This window comes from Lemur catta, chromosome 6 (assembly GCF_020740605.2).
Source record: "Lemur catta isolate mLemCat1 chromosome 6, mLemCat1.pri, whole genome shotgun sequence".
Taxonomy (NCBI): domain Eukaryota; kingdom Metazoa; phylum Chordata; class Mammalia; order Primates; family Lemuridae; genus Lemur; species Lemur catta.
Window position 1 is genome coordinate 63,768,949 of NC_059133.1, and position 19,794 is coordinate 63,788,742.

Sequence of the window (19,794 nt, forward strand, 5' to 3'; positions counted from 1 at the left end):
GGCAATGTATCAAGACCCTGTCTCTACAAAAAAAAAAAAAGAAAAATCAGCCACTGCACATCTATAGTGCCAGCTACTCAGAAGGTTGAGGCAGGAGGATCACTTGAGCCCAGGAGTTTGAGGTTGCACTAAACTATGATCCCACCACTGCACTCTAGCTTGGGCAACAGAGCAAGACCTCATCTTTAAAAAAAAGGAAAAAAAAAAAAAAGGCACAGAGGAGGCACATCAACTTTTCTCAGGATCCTAGCCTGGAAAGAGCAGTGTTTCCACTCAAATTCCATAGGACAGAACTTGGTCATTTGGTCACATGTAACGAGGAAAACATAGCAAATGTAGTCTTACTTAGGCAACTCTGTGAGTTAATAGCAACTCTATTACCCTGGGAAAAGAGGAGAATAGATTTTGGTAACTACCTTAGTTACTGATCCCCCCCAACCCCTGCTTTCCCCCCACCCACTGAATCTGATAACATCTGTGCTCTCAAGAGAAGTGGCAAGAAGGAGATGATAAATGCACCATGTATAACGTTACCACAAGTCTTGGTCTGGCAAGGAGAATGTGGCCATTACTCTCAGGAGCTCCAGGTGCCAGTCTTAGCAGTGTAACAGCTATAAAGCCACCCAGGCGGCTGGCAGCCCATAACACTCAATGCCATCCAGCATGACTACTTCAAAGAAGACCAGATTACCATGTCCAAAGCTGTCACCAAAGAACTGTCAGAGCCTTCCTTGGAGCTCAGGATCATTACAGGAAACTCTGGAGTGAAGTTAAAACCAATATATATTTTGGCAGTATAGCACAATCCTTCCTTAAAGACTAGGCTACTGCTAACTTTCTGATGATATGTCATCCTCTTCCTTCAAGAGGTTCTAGATCTGTGAACTGGCTCAGGGCTAAGAAGTGGCTGAGAGCTCTGAGAAATCTACATTTTTGGCAAGAATACTACATAAGTAATGTTTCCAAATTTCCTTCTTAAGTAGGGGGAAAAGGTAACACTAAAGCATTCAACATCCTTCACACTCTGCTCTTAATTTTTCCCGCCTTCATCCCCTATCACCCTCCCCGACCAGTTTCGGTAAGTACACAGGCCTATGCCTTTCCCTCCATTTCCTCCTGGATGTCTAATACTTCCCCTTCTCTGCCTGAATAAATCCTATTTCTCTAAGACCCAGGGGTCAAATGTAACTTCCTTATGAAGACAACTTTAAATTGACAAATATGGGTACCTACCACGTTCCAAACTATGCTAAGAACTGGGGTTACAAAGACAATAAGGTTCCTGCCCTCTAGGAGTTACTACAAAGATGTAGGATTTTAATCCTACAATTCCTTAAAATTCAGATTCATAATTACACCAGTATTGAGTATTACTGTGTGTCAGGCGCCATCTTTTCTTATTTAACTGGTTTTCAGGCATCAAGACTCTCTAAGTCACAAAGTTAAGACAGTAGCTCCCTCTTATCCCCAGGGGACATGTTCCAAGATCCCCCACCCCCCAGTGGATGCCTGAAACTGGACAGTACTGAACCCTATATACTATGTTTTTCCTATACATACATACCCATGGTAAAGTTTAAGTTATAAATTAGACACAGTAAGAGATTAACAACTAATAATAGAACAATTATAATATACTGTAATAAAAGTTACGGGAATGTGGTCTCTCTCAAAATATCTAATTGTACTGTACTCACCCTCTTCTTGTGATGAAGTGAGATGATAAAAGGCCTATGTGATAAGATGAAGTGAGGGGAATGACGTAAACACTGTGACACAGTGTTAGGCTACTACTGACTTTCTGATGATACATCAGAAGGAGGATCATCTGCTGTGGGTGATCCTGGAGTCATCAGGCCATGACCGTGTTGACGGAAGTCAGTGGCAGACGGAGATAACAGGGGCAGCGTGTGCAGTATGGGTCTGCTGGACAAAGACATGATTCACATCCCACAAGGGATGAAGCAGGACGGCGCAAGATTTCATCACTACTCAGAACAGTGCGCAATTTCAAACTTATGAATTGTTTATTTCTGGAATTTTCCATTTAATATTTTCAGACCACAGTTGACTGCAGGTAACTGAAACCACGGAAAGCAAAGCCACAGATGAGGGGGACTACCGTAGTTTCTCAATTCTCAAACTTCCTCTATCCTGCTGCTGAATAGGTGAACTGAATACTAAGGAGTAATCAATCTTGTAGTAGATAGTAATAAAGCCTACATTTTAGCAAAACACGTTAAGCCTGTTAAAATAAGAGAAAAGAATCTAATTATTTAGATGTGGTTACTTTATTTTGCACTTTAAAATTCACAAAAAGTTTTATAATATCTGCATTCTCCTTGTTGATCATCAAAGCTTTATGGTAAGACAATGAAAATTTTATCACATCAATTGGGCATACTTAAAAAACAATGGATAATTTACAAACAAATCTCTTTAATCAAGAACATTTTGTAAAATACACACTCTGGTACACATCTGAATTCATCTATCTTAAAATTAAACTTTAAAGGGCTTAAAAAAAATCCCTAAGCAAACAGTTTTAACACTGACAAGCCTACCAGAATAATGCTGATGGCAAGCTATAAACAGCTTTAAAGCTGTAATTTGGGGGAAGGGGAGAAGAAGAAATTATCGTTGAACCTACATTTAAATGCATCTGTTAGTAAGACTTCTCTAACTTAATGAATTTCAACAAAGTGAACAACTCCTTTGCCTTTGGTAGTTTCTTAAGTTTTATTTTTAAATTTATGACGTCTTGACTAAAGAAAATGAATCCTGGGGCTTGAGTATTTAAGGAAAAGAAAAACATTGGTGGTAATCTCAAAACAGTATTAGTGATAAAAAACAAATATAAAATAAAAAGAAAAAAGAACCCAAAAAAAAGAGAGAGAAAGAAACATTGGTGGCAAAAGAGGAAAAACAAGATCAGTACCTTTCTTAGTCCATCTAAAGTGGGTAACAAATAAAATCACTGCTATTAAGGAAAAATACCGGAGTTGATATGTGGGATTTAGTTTGGCTTAAAGTTAGATACGTTAACATCTAAATGACAAAAATAAAACTTCAAGGTGATCTCATCTAGGAAATTAAAAAAAATAATTGTTGCCCTCAATTAGTTTTTAAATCTGTGGAACAGTATAATATGTACTTTGAGGCGCCCAATAAAGGATCTGTTAAAATTATTCATACTGCTGTTTCCAATTTTAATATAATTTTTATGTGCTTTGGGGTAGCTCTTTAGATATTATCAGTAGAGGCCACTAAAAATAATGCCAGAATTTGAGTAAGAAGAGAGTAGAAACCAAAAGAGGATGGGAGGATGATGAAATTGGGTAGTAATAACAAACATGATTTTTAAGGTTTCCTCACTAACTAATACCGCAAAATTGTGTATTTTGGCTCAATGCCACAGGGCTGATGGAAGTGATCAGGAAATGAGTGGAACATCCTAATCGTCCCACTTGGATTCTTAACTAACCCGTGATTTGGATGGCTCACTCATGGAGGACTGTTCACATAGGCTGCTTGGTAAGGGGCAGCTTACTATCAACACCTATTTGCTTTGTTTCTTTCAAGAACACTTTTGAAAGGCTAAGGACCTCTAAAAGGCAAGAGAACAAGGAACTCACTGGACTACAGAGATTAACAAGGGAATAATCTGTAAATAGTGTAATCATGGACATGTTATCAATCACCTTCTTTCTTGAGGTGGGGAATACAGGTCTATAAAAAAAAACTGCACTCCACTACTAGGCCTATGAAAAAATAAAACATTCTAAATTTTTCCTCTTTTGATCAGAAGTTTTTGAGAAATCTCAACTTTAATATATCCCTAATCTGTCATCTCAAATTGCCCCTTTTATTAGTCTTAAAAATGATCAGTGAAAGAGTCAGAAGCTTCAGGATTAATAGATGACATTTAGTTCATTTACTTAGGAAAAAGGATTTTATTCTGAGGTGTCTTTCAGAGATTTAAGCGCTCTATGTTATCACTGAATGAAACTTATTCTCAAAGCAAATATTCTCTATGATACCAAAGTATTCAGTTTATTATGACAGTACACTTTAACATATTAAAAGTCACAAAGCCTAAGAAAAGCAAGCAACAAGTTAATAAAATCACAACTCAGAATCCTAACATTTTCACATGGTACCATTCACTATGAAATGCAAAACGACTATTAATGTTTAAGTGGAATGATCTCTAGCCTGTAAATTACACTCCTGTGACCAAACAAATGATTATATACTTGGAAGACTACAGAACATGAGTAGGCACAGAAAGCTGTTCTTCAGGACTGCTTTTTCAAAGCTTGAAAAATTAATTGACCCATCATTTTAGGGGGCGAAGCAGGGGGCAAAGATGCATGTGAATTAGGAGGCTTTACATGTAGAAAAAAATCTAATTAAAATATTTTAAACAGACTATTTTAAATGTTTATTTGATATTGGAAGTGCGGTCAACTATCATAAACTATTTCTCTTCATCACAAAAATTCCATATATTAAGGATTTACGCAATCCGGGAGGGAAAAAAATCTAGAAACTTTTTTTTTTGCCTGAGCAAGAAATCTAAAAAGGCTCTCCAAAGTCTTGAGTAGAAGTATCATACTCTGCAATAAAATGCTTGAGTTCCTCAACACACCGCTCACCTATTTCATGTAAATTCTGCCTCAATGCAAACTGTATAGACTTTTCTAATGAAGGATCTTTTTCAATCAGCATTTTCACCACCATCCCGAAAGTTTCACAGTCTTGTCGGTAAACCTAGAAAGGTGAAACATACTCTGGTTAGCTGAGAGTGAAAATAATTAACTAAATACTTAGGTGAGTTAACAAAACTACAATGCATGAGTCTAAAGGGAAGACACAATGATACTGTTCACCTTCTCTTGCCCTTGCATTGTCACTACTGCCAGACGCCAGTTAAACCTTTATCTTTGAGATTTGCTGACAACTTGAGAATAAAAACATTAATATACCATATGACCAAATACAGAAGTCTGGCATTGCATTTGTCAGCATAAGGCAGTCTACTCAAAGGACATCAGACTAGATAGAGATGAGAATATCTAAGAACAAAGGCTTAGGTAAGGCATATATCAATGACTTTGTTCATTTATATGTTTGGAAAAAAAAAGTTTGTAAGCCCCGAAACTTTAGATTCTTTGTTTGAATCATGCAGATGACAAATTCAACATTCCGTTTATTATACAACCAAGAACTACAAGAATGCTGAAAGTATCTACTTAAAAAAACCTTTTCAAGTTATAAATGTTTAACATAGCTGAAGTCATCCAGGTAGAGTTATGGTCAAGACAATATGCATGTGTATATATGTATATATTTTTCTACTTCAATGTGTAGATTCTATTATTTTATGTCAATGTGTATATATGTTTATCAGTGGCAATTAAATATTTCCTGTCTAAAAATTGCTAAGTTTCTTCCACATTGTCATTTCCTTAATGTACAGTCCCATGCATTTTAGATTTCTATGCTATTTTTCCTACTCAGTAATTCATGTATTTAAATAAAAGTTACAGTTGAATTCTCCATGAAAATTAAATGAAATACAAATTATCCGGTTTTTAAAACTTTTAGGTTAATTTTTACTTTCCTAACTTAACAATAACAATCAACATTGTTTATTCTCCAAAAGGGTTTCATTCATTTTGGAAAAACTTTAGAAATAAGTGATACGAGACATTGCTTGACTTATGACAAGTTTTTATTTCTCAAATGGTCACTGCTAGTTGTAGTGGCTGCTGCTATATTTTTTCTCAATGTCTGCAATATTTGTTTTGATTGCTTAAAAATAGCTATTTAAAGAATATTTTTAATTTTTAACTCTCAGCTTTAAGTTGCTAAATTATACTAAATTCATTTCCTTGCTCTCAAAAAAATCCACAAGTTTCAAAGAAATTTAAAGGATAAATTCTTCGAATGACACATTAATTAAAATATATAAAACCTTTATCAACAGGGCACGATGGCTCCTGCCTGTAATTCCTGCTACTGGGTAGGCTGAGGCAGGAGGATGGCCCTTTGCCCAGGAGTTCAAGGCTGCAGTGAGCTATGATTGTGCCACTGCACTTAGGCCTAGGCAACAGAGTGAGATCCTGTCAATCAATCAATCAATAAATTTCCTTATCTGCCTTCTCCATCTCAGATACACATACACATTTCTCTAAAGAGTAATGAAATTTACTCATAATAACCATTAAGTTTCATTTACCAATTTAAACAAACCATTTTTTCTAGTTTATCCTAAGGTTTACATGACTGAGAACTGATACTGGTATTCTGATAAATGAACTTAGAAAACAGTATACTACTGAGATAATATTACATGTGACAATAAAACATACTATGACTGGTCTAACAAATACATAGTACCTAAGACAAGCCAATGCAGTCCCCCTGGAGGAGAGTCAGAAGCATGATGTTTCACGGTCCTAGTGGAGGTGAATTCCTTACCAAACCAGTCAGCCCACATAATAACAGCATTCTAACACCAACCACACGCCTCAGCAGACAGCTTTTTGGGTGGCCTAAATTTTATACGCTTCTTTATAACAGATGTACTAGATGAGGATAATGTTACATTGTGAATTAACCTGCAAATTCTTTAATGTAAATCTGCCTTCTACCTAAACTGTAAGTCTTCATTTAGCATATTTACAGAACATAAATATGCTACAAATTTGCATATGAAAAATAAAACCATATTAAGATGTTCATGCATTTATTTAAACTGTAAACTACTGTCACTCTGGAGACAAGACATTGTGAACATTTAAAGTTTTGTTTTTAAATTTTAAGTCTTTTTTGAATTTTTTGTTGGAAATTAGGTGTTTGCATCTTAGTTAGCAAGAACAACCAGAACTGCTAAAAGCAACATAATTCCCTACACCAGAGTGTAAATTTACTAAAAAGATTGCTTAAAATGTACTGGTTGGGCATTAGACAGGAAATAATTACTTTTTTGTTAAAGGAAGACCTCACCCTCCAACATTTTATAAATACAATTCACAACTGTCAGAAACCTATTTCCGAAATCTGTTCCACAGTAAACTCAATCGCAAAACAGGAAGGGTGTAGTTATCTGTAGGAGAGTTTGTTTGCTTACGGTCCCTAGCTGGAAATTCATTAATAATCTTCAGATTTGATATCTACAGGCCACACAGGAAGACTTTTTTGTTACTGTTTTTGTCGAGCTTGGACCTCATCAAAATGAGAAACTGGTTACAGCATGGGTGGAGTTCACATAAACTGCTTAGAAAATGTAGTTAAATTTGCCAGCATAATGAAAACATTATCCAAATGTGGTTTCACATATTCCTTTACTATAGTAGCCTGTGTTAATAGTTAAATTTTCACAAAATGCTTCTAGGAATAAAGGAATATGATAAAACAAACTACCAAAGCTTTTGACTACTGCTTATGCTTTCAGATGACTAGAAGAATGCTCAATGGCAAATTTGTTGTACCTAAAAATTGCTAAAAAATGACATAAAACTCCTCTGACATATAAAATCTTCTGTTCCCACAAAAAAAGAAACCGAAACTAAGGCAACATGAGCTGTTAGAAGAATTTTCATTTTGGATAAACCATCTTTATTTAATATATACATTACAATTCTAGAAGGCCAGTTTAGAGGAATGATGGAGACTAGAGTGGCATCTAAAAACAGTACCTACTAGGCTTTAGTGGCCACTTAAGTTAAAATATATTTGCATATATAATATTTACCTTAATATTAACATTTAAATTATAATTTATGTTAATATTAGGAGGTAACTAGTTACCTGGAAAAGTCAGATACACAAAGCCTTAAAGGGCTGGGGAATCAAATGAGAACATTATTTCCTCTATTCCTGATGCCTCATTTCATATAATCTCATTTATCTGAATTCATATGGTTCAAATGCTACATGTCCCATTTCAGAAGAGTTACATCTTACTATGAAAGGTAAAAACAAACAATAAAAACAAAGCACAAAGGAGACATTTAGCTGTGTAAGCGGTAGGGAAGGCAGAAAGAAGAGTAGTTCCAAGAGCAAGCTTATTGAGTTCAAATCAAATCCTGATTCTGCTAATGTGGAAGGCCTAATAATGCCCCCTAAACCTGCCCCCAAGATGTTCACTTCTGAATACCCAGAACCCAAAAATATGTTACTATACACGGTATAAGGGACATTGAGATACGGAGCTTATTCTATATTATCTAGGTGGGCTCAATGTAATCACAAGAGTCCTTAAAAGGCAAATGCAGGGGGGTCAAAAACAGAGGCAATATGGCCACAGAAATAGAGGTTGAATGATGAACTTTAAAGATGGAGGAAGGAATTACAAGCCAAGGAAACAGGTGGCCTCTAGAAACTAGAAAATGCAAGGGAACCGATTCTCCCTAGAGCCTCTGGAGGAAGAGCAGCCCTGCAGATACCTTGATTAGGGTCCCAGTAAAACCTATTTTGGACTTTATATATTCTTCTCAAGCTCACATGGAATATTAACCAAGTTAGACCACAGTCTGGGCCATAAAACACACCTTAAATTTAAAATTAAATAGATATCATACAAAGTATGCTCTCCAACCACAATAGAATTAAATTAGAAATCAACACTAGAAAGCTAGCTAGAAAACCCCATACCATTTGGAGGTTAAACAACACACTTCTCTAAATAACGCATGGGTCAAGAAGAAATCTCAAGAGAAATTGAAAAACATTTTGAACTAAATGAAAATTAAACCATCAAAATGTGTGGAGTGCAGCAAAAGAAATGCTTAGAGAAAAATGCATAGCCTTAAGTGCATATATTAGAAAAGAAGATGTAAAACTAATAATCTAAGCTAGGAAATTAGGAGAAAAAAGAACAAATGAAATCCAAGAAGAAGAAAAAAAAATTAGAGCAAAAAAAAAAAAATTGAAAACAGGAAATTAACAGAGTAGAATAAATAGAACCAAAAGGTCGTTCTTTGAAAAGATCAATTAAAATTGATAAATCTCTAGCCAGGCTAACCAAGCAAAAACGAAAGAAGACACAAGTTGTTACTACTCTCATAATAAAGGAACATTATAAACAACTCTATGCCCACTAATTTGATAACATAGATGAAACAACCCATTTCCTTGAAAGACACAATCTTCCAAAACTCATAAAAGAAATAGATAATCTGAACAGACTGATATCTATTCAAGAAATTGAATCAACAATTCAAAACATAACAGGAAGCACCAGGCCCAGATGGTTTCACTGGTGAATTCTACCAAACATTTAAGGAAGAAATGATACCAACTCTCTACAATCTTATCCAGAAAACATAAGCAGAGGCTTCCTAACTCATTCTATTAGGCCAGCATTACCCTAATATCAAAACCAAAGACATTATAAAAAAGGAAAATTACAGACCTATATCTCTCATGAACATAGATTCAAAAATCCTCAACAAAATAGTAAATATATGAAATCCGAAAATATATAAAAATAATTATATACCATGATCAAGTGGGATTTATTCCAGGTAGTTTTGAAAATTAATTAATGTTAATGATAGGGGAAACTGTGTGGGGAGAGGGGATACATAAGAATTCTCTGCATTTTCTTGCAATTTTTCTGTAAACTTAAAACAGCTCTAAAAAATAAAATCTGTTAAAATTGTTTTTAAAAAGAATCACATAAACAAATGAAAAGGAAAAAAATTTCTTAACCTCTGTGCCTCAGTTTCAGTACCTACACCTAACTATGCTGTTACAAGGATTAAATAATACAGAGTACTCAGAAAGTACCTGCCATACAGGAAGCATTTAATCTACATCAGATATAGTAATGATAGTGGTAAGAGGAGAAACAACTGTTCTGTCTAGAGAAGGGAGTATTAAAAAATGGTATTAGAACTAATAAGTCCTCTCAAGGAAAACAGGGACGAGGAGAAGGAAATGGTGTTTGGGGGAAATTCTATTGGTTTAGCATACTAGAGCTTAGGGTTGTGTTCATCCTGAAAGGAGATCACGAAGAGGTTTCTTTCAAGGAGCTATCAACCTATAAATAAGCATTTAGCAAATAGGGCAAGAGCTACAAGGAGAAACCAGATCCTTTGGGTGTATCAGGAAGAGAAAATGGTTAAGAATCAATGCTTAGGGCTCCTGAGAGCTGGAACAATAAATGTGACAGGATGTGTTAAAGAAAGACGAGATTGCAGGCTTTACATGTACAACAGTTCCCCCCTTATCTGAGGTTTCACTTTCCATGGTTCCAGTTACCCGTAGTCAACCACAGTCCAAAAATATTAAATGGAAAGTTCCAGAAAAACAATAAGTTTTATATTTCATGCCATCTGAGAACCACAATGAAATCTTGCACCATCATGCTCTGTCCTACCCGGGATGTGAATCATCCCCTTGTCCAATGTATCCACACTGAATAAGCTACCCATTAGTCACTTAGTAGCCTTCTTGGTTAGCAGATTGGTAAAACATACTATATATACGGTTCAGTACTACCCAAGATTTCAGGCACCCACTCGGGGTCATGGAACATATCTCCCATGGATAAGGGGGAAACTACTGTAATTAAGAAGCAGTAGATAAGTGATACTGTGAGGAGTGACAAGTGGAAAGTTTTTTCTTTTATTTATTTAGAAGGGAAAAGTTTGGGGAGTAGAGATTTCAATACTCAATAATTGTCATTTGAGGCACCCATGACACAGCTAGAACCAACCATTAATAGGAAGATGAGTATGAGTCTGGACTTCTGGAGAAAGCAACAGGGGAGGAAGCGAGGGAGGGACTGAGTTTATAACCTTTAGCACTAATGCCAGTTGAAGCCATAGAAGTTTCCTGAAGAAGGCAGTAAGTTCTTTCTAGTGCCACAAGCTAGATAGTCAGTAAATGTTGAATGAATAGGTAAGTCAGCTTTGAGAGACTATGTAATACAAGAGCCAGAGAGAGCCAAAAGCAGACATCTAAAACCATCAATATCAGCCACAGAAAACAAAATAAGGAAGACGAAGAACCAGGAGACAGTGAAGACACAGGTGCCAAAGAAAGAGTTTGCAAAATAAGGAAGACAGTCAATCAAATGCTAGAGAAAGACCAAAGGGGGCTGGGCGTGGTGGCTCACACCTGTATTCCTAGCACTTTGGGAGGCTGAGGCAGGAGGATTGCTTGAGGCCAGGAGTTTGAGACCAGCCTGAGCAAGAGCAAGACCTCGTCTGAAAAAAAAATAAAAAATTAGCCAGGTTGGTGGCACACACCTGTAGTCCCAGCTACTTGGGAGGCTCAGACAAGAGGATCGCTTGAGCCCAGGAGTTTGAGGTTGCAGTGAGCTATGGTGACACCTCTGTACTCTAGCCCAGGCAACAGAGCAAGACAGAAAAACAGACAGAGAGGAAGGAAGGGAGGGAGGAAGGAAGAAGAAAAAGAGAAAAAGAAAAAGAAAAACAGAAGAGACGAGACCACCAGACAAGATCAGACCAGACCAGACCAGACCAGACCAAAGAAACTGACAACCAAATCATATTGACTGGATTTTGGAAATCAGGAAGTAAACGGTTAATCACAAGGGCAGTTTATTGGGATAAAGGGGATTACAGAGCTGTGACATCCAATATGGTAGCCACTAACCATATGTGACTAAATTTAAATTAATAAAATAGAATTAAATTAAAAATTCAGTTCCTCAGTCACACTAGCCCCATTTCAAATGCTGGTGGCTACCATATTAGGTAGTGTAGAAATAATACATTTTCATTATTGCAGAAAATTCTATTTAGCAGTGTTGTCACGGAGGACAGAGGAATGAAAAGAAGGTAAAGATGTAGTGATAAATGTTGACCTAGTATATTAAATAATATATATAAGAGCTAACCATTTTTGCAGAAGCATTGTGAAATATAATTAGTATCTGTAAAATGTTCTACAACATTTTGATGAAAGGCAAATAAAAATGTAAGTTAAAAAAAGAAACTACAATTGGAACTTAATATATAAGGAAACATTCATAATGTCTAATGCGTTGATGGGGTTGGGGGAAACAGTGATAGCACGTTGATGTTAAATACTGGAGACAAATTTAAAACCTTTAATTTGGGTCTATAATAATGCAGAAGGTGTCAAAACTATTGTAATCTATGTTGCTGTTTGTGCTGTATTAATAGCAAAAGATATCTTTGAGTCTTCCTCCTCAAAGCTGCAGCCCTATTGGGTCTTAAAAGCACAGCTCCTAAAAAGCACACTGGTAGTTGCTAAGAAATGCATTATAAACACATACATTAGACCTACAGTACCTGCATTCAATATGTGGGTAAAATTATTACAACCACATAAAAAAGTTACTCAAAAGTAATGATAAAGTAGGTAAATGCTAAAAAGCTTTAGCAATCAATGTTTATAGCATTTTCATATATAAATCCAGACCAGTTTGTAAATTTATAGGAATTAACAAAAGATTTAATAATTAATTATGGATTTTTTTTGCCCTTTTCAGCTTATTATTTCTTTCAATCATGACACACTAAACAGACAAAAAGGAATGAAATAATTCCAAATACAGAATTGTCTACAGAATAATTTACTAATGCCAAAACCAGATTCCATACAGTTTATTTATTTTATTTTTATTTTTTTTATTTTTTTGAGACAGGGTCTCGCTTTGTTGCCTGGGCTAGAGTGAGTGCCATGGCGTCAGCCTAGCTCACAGCAACCTCAAACTCCTGGGCTTAAGCGATCCTACTGCCTCAGCCTCCCGAGTAGCTGGGACTACAGGCATGCGCCACCATGCCCGGCTAATTTTTTCTATATAGATTTTTAGTTGCCCACAAAATTTCTTTCTATTTTTAGTAGAGACGGGGACTTGCTCTTGCTCAGGCTGGTCTCGAACTCCTGAGCTCAAGCAATCCACCCGCCTCGGCCTCCCAGAGTGCTAGGATTACAGGCGTGAGCCACCGCGCCCGGCCGATAAAGTTTAAATATAAAACCTAAAGAAATCTCAAATTAATGTTGATTGAAATTGCTGCAAAGGAAGTATGTACAGTATGATCCATTTATGTACACTTTAAAAACAGTAGTTTAGTTAGTTTAGGGATACACACATATATACTAGTAATACAAAAACATACATAAGAATGATAGCTCTGAGAAGTGGTCAGATGAGACCTGAGAGGGGTTTTACCTACATCTGTAATATTTTACTTCTTTAAAAAGAGGCTTAAAAAATATTAAACTCTAGGTAATGGCACGCGTGTTGATGTTTTCAGGAGTGAAGTGTGCTGCCATTATAACATATTTTGACATGCATCAAAAAATAAGATGAATTAATGGATAAACAGAGGAACTGTATAAGGAAAAACCGACTGTTTTTCCTCTCCTATACTCTCACAATACTCAATACTTCACCTTCTGACATTCCTACATAGCAATTCTCCAGCAGATACCAACTGGGGTTAAAGTCAGATCCCACAGGTAAAGGACTCAGTCCCAAGACTACCTCCCCCATCCCCAGAAGCCAATTATAGGTCGGGGACCTCCAGAACTTCTGACCAAGCGGCTATAAATTAGGGGGTTCCCATGACCTCTTCCCTCAGGTTCGACCATCTGCTAGAGCAGCTCACAGAAAGCACATTACTTGCTAACGCCCATTTATTATAGAAGGATACAACTCGGAAACAGCACAACGGAAGAGATACATAGGGCAAGGCAAGGCAAAAGGAGGGCAGAGCTTCTATGCCCTCTCTAGGTGTGCTGCCTTCCTAGCACCTCTATGTGTTCAGCAAATCAGATGCTCTCTAAATCCTGTCCTTTTGGCATTTAAAAAAAAAAAAAATTTTTATTGTGTATATTTGAGGATTACAACATGATGTTATGGGTTGTATGTAGATATTAAAATGGCTACTATAGTGAAGAGGATTAATGTATCTGTCACCTCACCATACAGCTGACCCTTGAACAATATGGGCCTGAACTGCTTGGGTCCTCTTATACGCAGATTTTCTTCCATCCCTGCATCCCTGACACAGCAAGACCAACCCCTCCTCTTCCTTCTCAGCCTACTCAATGTGAAGACAATGGGGATGAAGACCTTTATGATGATCCACTTCCCCTTAATGAATAGTAAATATATTTTCTCTCCCTTATGATTTTCTTAATAACATTTTCTTTTCCCTACTGTGTGCAAGGCACTGGATTTGGTCAGTAATAACGCCACCTGTTGCTCAAAGAGTAAAAGAGGAATAGATTTAAAATAACCATAAAACATAGTAGAATACAGTAAATGCTGTAAGAGAAATACAAAGTATTATAATGATACCAAATAAATTATCAAGGGGGGGGGCGGTCAGGGAAGAGGAGCAGTGAGGCAGTATTGGCTATTCCAGACAACTTGGAAACAAATCAGCATAGTGTGTTTAAAGAGTAATGAGTCTTGGAATACAGGGAAGTTTTGAAAAAGATGACTAACAGGCTAGAATCAAAATGGAGCTAGATATGAATAGGTAAGGCAAAGACCAAATTCTTGGACTTAACATGTAGCAGGTACACTGCAGACATTTTTTTCCCTTATTCATTAGACAATAAACAAACCACTTAAGACTACTGATGAAAAGAAAATCAATGTATTCATTGCTCAATATCCACCATTCAAATCTGATTTAATAAGTAATTTTGTGGTCAATGTTAGTTATTGGCTTGAGGAAAAAAACTTCTAAGGTACAAAAAGCATAAAAATGCTAAATTTAAAGAAAAATATTCACAATAACCACAAGATAAAAGTTTTAAAATTCTAACTGATGAGAAAATGGGTAACAACAAATATTTTGCAGTGTGACTAAATTTTTCACGTGGCTTTTGATATTTTCATGTCTAAGAATAATAAACATTCTTTAATAAAAGCAGGGAAGGAAGACTTAATTTGGACATTTGCCCAAGCAATGCCTAAAACATTCATCACAATGAAACAGAGATCATAGATTAAAATGGCAATTCAGCTCCTTAAAAGATATTTGTCACTTAGAAAGTCTTTCCTTTTCCTGTTAAAAAAAAATCAGATTAAAAAGGTAAAATTCTTATGTACACACTTAACTGATTTATACATATAGCTATTTCTTACAAAAGAAATTATTACATTTGAGTAAGAATTAAATGAAGCGATTGAGTATACAACTAAAAGAAAAATCCAACATACAGCTTTAGTTAGAGTTTTCCAAATAAAATTTATTTTAATTAAGGTAACATTCAAATAAATCTTTTTAGAATTTAATAGATGAGGTAGTCCAGCCTTCGAAATGATTTAATATTATCAATCAGAAAAGTGCAATATAACTGTATAAAGGTCACATTTTAGATCTAAGGCTAAAAAAAGTAGCTAATTGGCAATAGCTTGTTCTCCCAAACAAAGAAATCTTAAAGTGGTTTGAGAAATCTAAGAGTAGCAACCTCTACCCCAGTTACCCTCCAACAGGAGAAATTTGTCAGCAGGAGTGATTAAGCAGGAAGCAGCTTAGCTATTTCAAGACCTACCTCCTCCTCTTCCTTCCCAATTCATCTACCACAAAGGAGGCTGGAGACAATTCAACATTAGGTTGCTGTAACCTTCTGAAGATCTGCAAGAATTATATTGAAGCTAGAAGTTTCAACAGTTACTGGGCCCAATCAGTTGAGTCCTTGCCTCAGGGAGGCCTCACACTATACAAGAAGAATTTTAGGAGAATGGGAAGGACTCCTAGCAAAGGTCTCTGTGACTAGAAATGGTTGTGGGTCACAATTCTAAAGGTCTTTTTGTTTGTTTAAATAGCATTTAAAAATAATTGGCAAATTATTAAGTCACTAACTTAATATTTTCATATGGACCTTTACATTATTTTGCATACCACAAATTCTCACAAGCACTATGGAGTTATGGCCTTCATTTTATAAAAATGTTAAAGCAGAGAGATTAATGGTAGTTAGTTGAAAAAAATATAATTAACATTCCCAGCCTAGGTTTCTAATTCACCTAGAATCATAATGCTGCTATAACCAAGAGAATTATTGAAATCCAAAATAAAAACAAAGCCATGACCGAGACTAAATCCTTGGCAAAGAGAAATTAACCTGCTTGGTTTTGAAGAGTGGTATAAAGAAAATGTCTTGGAGGGGCCCGAAAGGCAGGTCATCTGCTTATGACTTCTAACTATCATGAGATAACTCACATCATTTTGTGTGTCCTTCGTGTCTAATACTGTACTTTAAGTCACTCTCCTAGCAAAATTTGAAACTTGGCTTATTTTTCCATACAGCTTCAGGGATGCCACTAAGATAAATTAATGAAAAATAAACAGGTCAGGTCAGCCCTCTGCCCCATGCTGGGAAAAGCGCTATTGTTCTATAAGCTACTTCTGCTGGCTGTGGTTGGTTAAAGAGCATTTTATGGTAGAAATGGAGCATTTTCAACATATCTTGTAGGGGAGGCGGGTTCTCCCTTAGCTTCTTTTGACAGGTGATTCAGTGAACCAGGTATGTTCACTCTGCCCTTCCACTTCTTTCATCATTAAAATTCTTTATCATATATATATATACACAGAACCTAGGACATATCAAATTGTAAAATGCTTGTGATTATGGGTGCTTTGTTCTTTGCTTCTTGTGTTTTTTAGTTACCTATAATGCACATACTAATTTTAAAAATAAAGGTTATTTTAAAAACCTAGGGGAAAATTCTGTATCATAAAGTTGATTTTAGTGGAAGTCACTTTTCCTACTATAAAATTTCTCCAAGTCTCACAATGAAAAATTACATTATGGTTTCAGCACACATGTGCTGGTATGCTACTTTTTTCTTTTTCTGTGGCATTAAATAGTTTAAATATTTTATATGTACTATAGTTTAAAAACACTTTCATTTTTGTTGTAGTACTGAGGTATTGTGAATTTTCAGCTCAAGATGAAGTCCTTGCTAATGCAATAGTTCTGGGAGACTTTTCAAAATATATGCTATAAACTCTTTTTTGTGAAGGTGATGGGCGTGGGGGTTGCTAAGAGGCTACTGACTCAGAAAGCACCAGTGTAGGGTGGTCAGGATTAACTATGGCTCCGATATATGGGTAGTTTCTGCTTAGCGATTCCTGGCCACCTCCCAAGATAAGCCCCTGAGCTATACTTATCGAAATCTATATTTATGTAATCGAAAACTATGTACCATAGTAGAATTTAAGAGTTTTGGTAATAAAGGTGAATAACCAGAGCTTACTAGCTTATGAAACTGGGTTTACAGTGTTGACATGGCCAAGGAATACAGAAAGAGGGATGGTAGGAAGGTGGGGGAAGGAGCCATGGGAAGCTAGAGGGAAATTAAGAAGGAAGAGAAATTACCTGGTAGTCTTACAGTTCCAGGTTCTAAACTTGATTTCTGCCCTATGATTCATGAGACCCCTGTAAGCTTTCAATACTTTCACTTTACTTGCCAAGAATAGTTTGACAGGGTTTTTTAACTTTTTAAAACTTTCTCTGGATACCTAGCATGACAGCCTGCTACAAGGAATAGATGTTACCTGGCCTTCTGGGCTGGGCTGGCAACCTGGGAGCAGGGCAGGCCTGTGCGATTACACCTGCATTACAGCCCATCTGCCTATCAGCAGGGCTTTAACACTGGCAGGAATGAGGTGATGGCATAAATCTATTTTCTCTTCAATATAATTGCAAACCCATCAAAGGCACTCCACAAGCCTTTATCCAACATAAACATAGCTAAAGATGGGCTATAATTTTCCATGGTGAGAGCTAAACAATTACCAATCCTTGGAGCTTCCATTGAAAATACAGCTATTGTTAATCCTACTGGAAAAAAACTAAAAAATAATAATGTATCTGCTTTCAGTTCATCATATGCAAATACAGGAAATAGAATATTATCAGTCTACTTAACCACACTTACACCAGAGAGGGACTTTTCAATTAGATAACATACAATACCACTCGGAATACTTTCAAGATGTGTTTTTTTTCTTTCCAGAAGAAAGGAATTATTCATAACTAACCTAAATAGCACAGCTTCATTTTAAAAATAGGAACTACAATATCAGGTAGATTAAAAGTAGGTCAAAATTAATTAATATTTAAGTAACTCATTATTTTACTTTTATCTCTGAAGGTGTTATGTATAGTGGGGAATCCATAGATACTGTAAATGGAAGTACATATTTTCAAGATCTGTCTGTAGATATTTTCTAGTCTATACCTTTATAGCAAAAGTAATTAGATACTGGAGTTCTTTCCAAGAATCAGAGACATACTTAGATAATTTAGGGTAAGCCAGTATTATAAAGTACAACTCAGTATTTGTATTTATTAGAAACTGAGGGCAAAAAATGTTAGTGCTATAACTATGAAATTCTAATGGCCTCCTAAAGATCTAATGAACTTGCCAAAAATATTTTCAATATGTAGTATATGTATTAAAATGGATTTTTAAAAAGTTGAGCTATTGGTTTAAAATATTGCTAACTTTTCTGATTAGTAAAATCACTAAGACTGAAATGACAGTAAATTTTAGGTAAGAATAACTGGGTAAACCAGAAATAAAATCTTTCTTTGGATTAGGAGAGCTGAACATTTGATTGGTTCATATAAGAGTCCAAAGGCTAACTTATTACAGGAGCCAAAACAAACAGTAGACTGTTGTTTCCCCTTTAACCTTACTTAGTACAAGATTACCATGTGCTCATGTAGATACAACATAGACAGAAATTTTTCATATAAACACATCCTGGAAAAATGCATTAAAACATTCCTCTCCTCATACATATTTTCGGGGTCCTATGACAATAAAAGGTATAAACAACAAAATGTGGGCTCACTTTCTGAGAGTTCAGTGTTATTTGTGTTGCAGTATTTAAAAGTCTAGAATTTTAATTTATGGTTTGACATTTCCTAAACAAACACTAAATCATATGTAAAAAGTAAATGCTAAATTTGTCTATTTTAAAAGGACTGTTTACATGTTTTTTAGAGGCACCATATTGCCAAAATCTGACTGTTGTACATCCTTATTTCTTGGTTTTGTTATTTCTATAGTCATAATACTAGCATGGACCTAACCAATATAGCAATGTTACTGCACAGCAGTCTTCTTTCTAGCAGTTTTGCATCTAGCCTCTTTTTATTCTAAACTTTTCTACTCACAGGCACCATCTTCCTCAAAAACAAAACAAAACAAAACAAAACAAAGCAAAACAAAACAAAGCAAAACAAAACATCCCAACCTTCTCACAACACTGCTCCTCTGGCTTCGCAAGATCCAATCCAATTAAATTCTTCAGTAAAATCTTGGTTACTAAATCTTCTCATCATCTACCAAAACACCATCTACTATACATTTTAAAGTATTTCACATGATTTCTATGCTATCTGTATTCCTCTGCTTGCTTTTCTACTTTAACTTCTTCAAAATTTCGTTCAAGGTATTTTTCACAAAGTTTTCCTAGATCAATTTTTCTAGAATACTCTAAATATTCATGAAATGTATGTTTCTTTCTGTCCCGTCCACCTTCTGAGGGCAAATATCATTTCTTTTGCTTCCTTTGTAACTACCTCCCAGCCTCTCACTATGAGGTTGGAAACAAAATGGATTTTTAAGTATTTCTGATTAATTTAAAATTCTAAGATATTCTGGCCTTGGCTCATACTGTAGTAAGACATTTTGACCATTTTATCCAATTGATCCCGTATGTAAATTTGTTGAGATTAGTAAATAACTCTGTTCAAAAGGGATTGTCAATGAAGATTTTTCCTTGATTAAATTAAGATAATTAA

The 19,794-nt window shown here is 35.6% G+C and overlaps 1 protein-coding gene across 11 annotated transcripts in view; it reads right to left on the bottom strand.

Annotated features, from left to right (window-relative positions):
- Positions 1-19,794, bottom strand: part of PPHLN1 (periphilin 1) — a 177,683-nt gene continuing 157,889 nt past the window's right edge. For 9 of the 11 annotated variants that reach the window (XM_045554001.1, XM_045554007.1, XM_045554006.1 and 6 more), the window contains one exon: positions 2,276-4,773. In XM_045554001.1, the coding sequence (XP_045409957.1) occupies positions 4,579-4,773 (195 nt within the window). In that variant the 3' untranslated portion in view covers positions 2,276-4,578. Of the gene's footprint in view, positions 24-2,010; positions 2,246-2,275; positions 4,774-19,794 lie in introns of those variants that run through there. The other 2 variants (XM_045554002.1, XM_045553998.1) reach the window with 2 other exon arrangements.